This window comes from Oncorhynchus mykiss, chromosome 27 (genome assembly GCF_057628025.1).
Source record: "Oncorhynchus mykiss isolate SJ-2025 chromosome 27, ASM5762802v1, whole genome shotgun sequence".
NCBI lineage: Eukaryota > Metazoa > Chordata > Actinopteri > Salmoniformes > Salmonidae > Oncorhynchus > Oncorhynchus mykiss.
The window spans coordinates 17,672,264-17,675,449 of NC_143048.1; the positions used below are offsets into that span (position 1 = coordinate 17,672,264).

A 3,186-nucleotide genomic window follows, 5' to 3' on the forward strand; every position below is an offset into this window, starting at 1 on the left:
AGGACACTAGACAAGTCCTGAGAACATCCTGAAAATGACCATCATGTGACATCCCCTTGACCATCATGCAACATCTCCTTTTGGTCATTGAATGCCTCAGTTGAATGCCTCAGTTGCCATACCAAGCAGTGACGCAACCAATCCCATGTGAGTATACACCATGGTGTATTTAAAGGCTAACAGGACATGTCTTTGGAACAGTCTCCTCTGTCAAGCAAGAAGACATTTCATGGATACAAGTTTTTTTATTTCTTTCACACCTCAGAAGTCTGATAATGTACAGCTAGTATTGGGAACTTTTTTGTTGAGAATTAAGATTTAGAGGAAGGATGTGAATTAGTTTTGTTAAGTGATTCACACTTGAATTTGTTCACCTCCATACACACTGAAGGACTAAGAAGGACTAAGAATTTTTGCATTGACCAGAGGAAGAAAATTAACAAAAGCTATGGAGAACTCAACCCAAGTCAAGTTATTTTATCTCTTTGGCTTACAAGAGACATTTAACAACAAAACTATTTATTTTTTCTTGTCTCTTGTCACATACCTTCTCATCATCACTGTGAATCTGACTCTGATCATAACAATCATTCAGGTGAAAGGTCTCCATGAGCCCATGTATATCTTTCTGTGTAGTCTATGTGTCAATGGATTGTATGGAACTGCTGGTTTCTACCCCAAGTTCTTACTGGACCTTCAGTCAGATGTTCAGGTGATATCTTATGGTGGATGTTTGACTCAAGCCTATGTAATATACACATCTGTCCTGTGTGAAATGTCTACTCTGACAGTGATGTCTTACGACAGGTATGTGGCAATATGCAGACCACTACTATATCATACCATTGTGACATCTTTAACTGTTAGAAAGTTACTCTTATTTTCTTGGTGTTATCCTTTATTTATATCACTAATAGCACTTAGTTTAACCGCCAGACTTCCTTTGTGTGGATCTCGCATTGATAAGATCTTCTGTGACAATCCATCTATACTGAAACATGCATGTTCACCAATAACCATCAACCAGATTTTGAACAAATGTATGATTTTGGTTCATGTTTTACAGTTACTTTTCATTGTATTGTCTTACTGTCAGATTGTAAGGAATTGTGTAAAGTCAACTAAGGGAAGGATTAAGTTCACACAGACATGTGTGCCACATTTATTAACAATATTTATTTTCATCACAGTGACCCTGTTTGACACGTTGCAAGGGTGGAATAATGTAAATATTACACTAAATATGCGTAATGCAATGGCTGTACAATTCCTTGTTATACCACCTGTCTTAAACCCTCTCATATATGGACTTAACCTCCAGAAGATTCGAAGAGCAGTTTTCAGAAAGTGTAATGCACATAAAATCATTGATATGAAACGTTAGGTACATGATCTTACACAACAGGGAGACTTCGTCATATAAGAAGTCAACAAAAATAAAGGTAAAATCTGCTAAACTGTTGCATGGTTAAATGGCGCCCAATTCTTGATACCTTTCGCAAGTTCCGCAACTTTGGTTTTAGAAATGTAGGGGGGGACATAACCTGGCAGGGGGTTTGGGGGCCCTCCCTAAATTTTCTGGGGCATCTAATGCTAATTTCCTGCATTTCTACTAGTGCTGTACACAACAACAACAAAAATCTTGGTCAACCAAGCGTAGTCTTTTCTTTCGACCAATCAATCTGTCTAGATTTTAAAACATGTATTTTTCCATATACAGACACATCTGATGTGCCTTTTTATCTTACCATTTCTACCAACCTGCGTGAGAGTTATGATTTTTAAAGGCAAATATCGTGGAACACTTTCATTTAATTTATAATAGTCTTTCTATCTCAAAAACATTGTCTGTGGTTAATCTACATTCTACAATAGTAATCTAAATACAAATCCAAAAGGAACTTTTATTGCCACTGCCAACTATGTAAAAAAAAAGTCTACATAAAGCCAACACATAAAAACATTGAGAAATATCTTGATGAATATAAATATCCTATAAATCACATTTTCTAGGCATGACCTGTCTTCAACGAACTCTAACATTGTATCAACTATCAACTGGGTCAGGTATTTTATGACGTTTCCACTGGATCAGAGCATTACATGTTTCCATTTCATGCCAATTGGTTATCGAAAGAGAGAGATGGAAATATTGTTCTATCACTTTGAGGAACTATTGTCATTCTCAATTGATTCTAAAAACAGACTTTGTTTACTTGCTGTTTGAGGTGAAGAAAAAATACTGTGAGAAGCTCCACAGTTCATTAGTGGTGGTGAGTTAAGACAATCAGAAATACTATCAGACATCACCAAATGGGCACATTTATAGGCCTACATTTACACACAGGCCAGGTAGACTAGTCATACTTCTATATACGTAATCAGGTGTCATGCCTTGCCCTTTTGGGTAAGGATCATAGGCGCCAAGTTCCCCCCCTCTCTCACTCTCTCTCCCACCATAGTTTTATGATGGTCGGAAATACCTACAGTACGGTAACATCAAAAGGTTGAATAATGGAACAATATTTCTGTAATCCAAAGAGTTGGAAGGGTCCCGTGGGTACTTAAAGAACAATTATGTCAGATCAGTTGTTTTGTGATCTCATTAAGGACGGTATAACAACATAACTGTATCTCTGAATGTATATATTTCCGAGTTGTCAGTTTTACATCCAAATGTTGTGGAATTCCTGCGATTAAATATGAAACTATTTGTGAAAAGATAGTGAGAACATTGCTTTTCATGTAAAGTTTATCAAGTCAGTAACCACACCCATGTGATAACAGACATTATTCCAAACGTAGTCGAACGCCCTTTTCCCCCAAGTGATTAAAAGGATTCACTGAAGAATTCACATCTTAGACCAAAACAAGCCATGTTGCTGCCGTTGTGTGAAGTGGTTCCAGCTGAATACATTACAAATGGTTTTAAAACGACAAGACCAGAAAATGGTAAGACACTCTGAAACTCTCTTGAGTGAAGAAGATGAAGACTACACAGGAACATTCAGTCTGCAGCTGTTTAAGTACTCTTAGTCTAGTAAAAGTGACGAGAACCACCGGGTGGCACTCTGAAAGATCCATTCTAAAGGACATTTCCCTATCAAACGACCATTGGTACGTCTGATTTACCCTTTATAACAGAGCCCACTGAAAAAAACACAATTTCGAAAGACTTTGATCTCT

At 37.2% G+C, this 3,186-nt stretch overlaps 1 protein-coding gene across 1 annotated transcript; it reads left to right on the top strand.

Annotated features, from left to right (window-relative positions):
- Positions 1–448: 448 nt before the first annotated feature.
- On the top strand, positions 449–1,384 carry LOC110507100 (olfactory receptor 6N1-like). Its single transcript, XM_036964634.2, has one exon. The coding sequence runs from the start codon at positions 449–451 to the stop codon at positions 1,382–1,384; it is 936 nt and encodes a 311-aa protein (XP_036820529.2).
- The last annotated feature ends 1,802 nt before the right edge of the window (positions 1,385–3,186 follow it).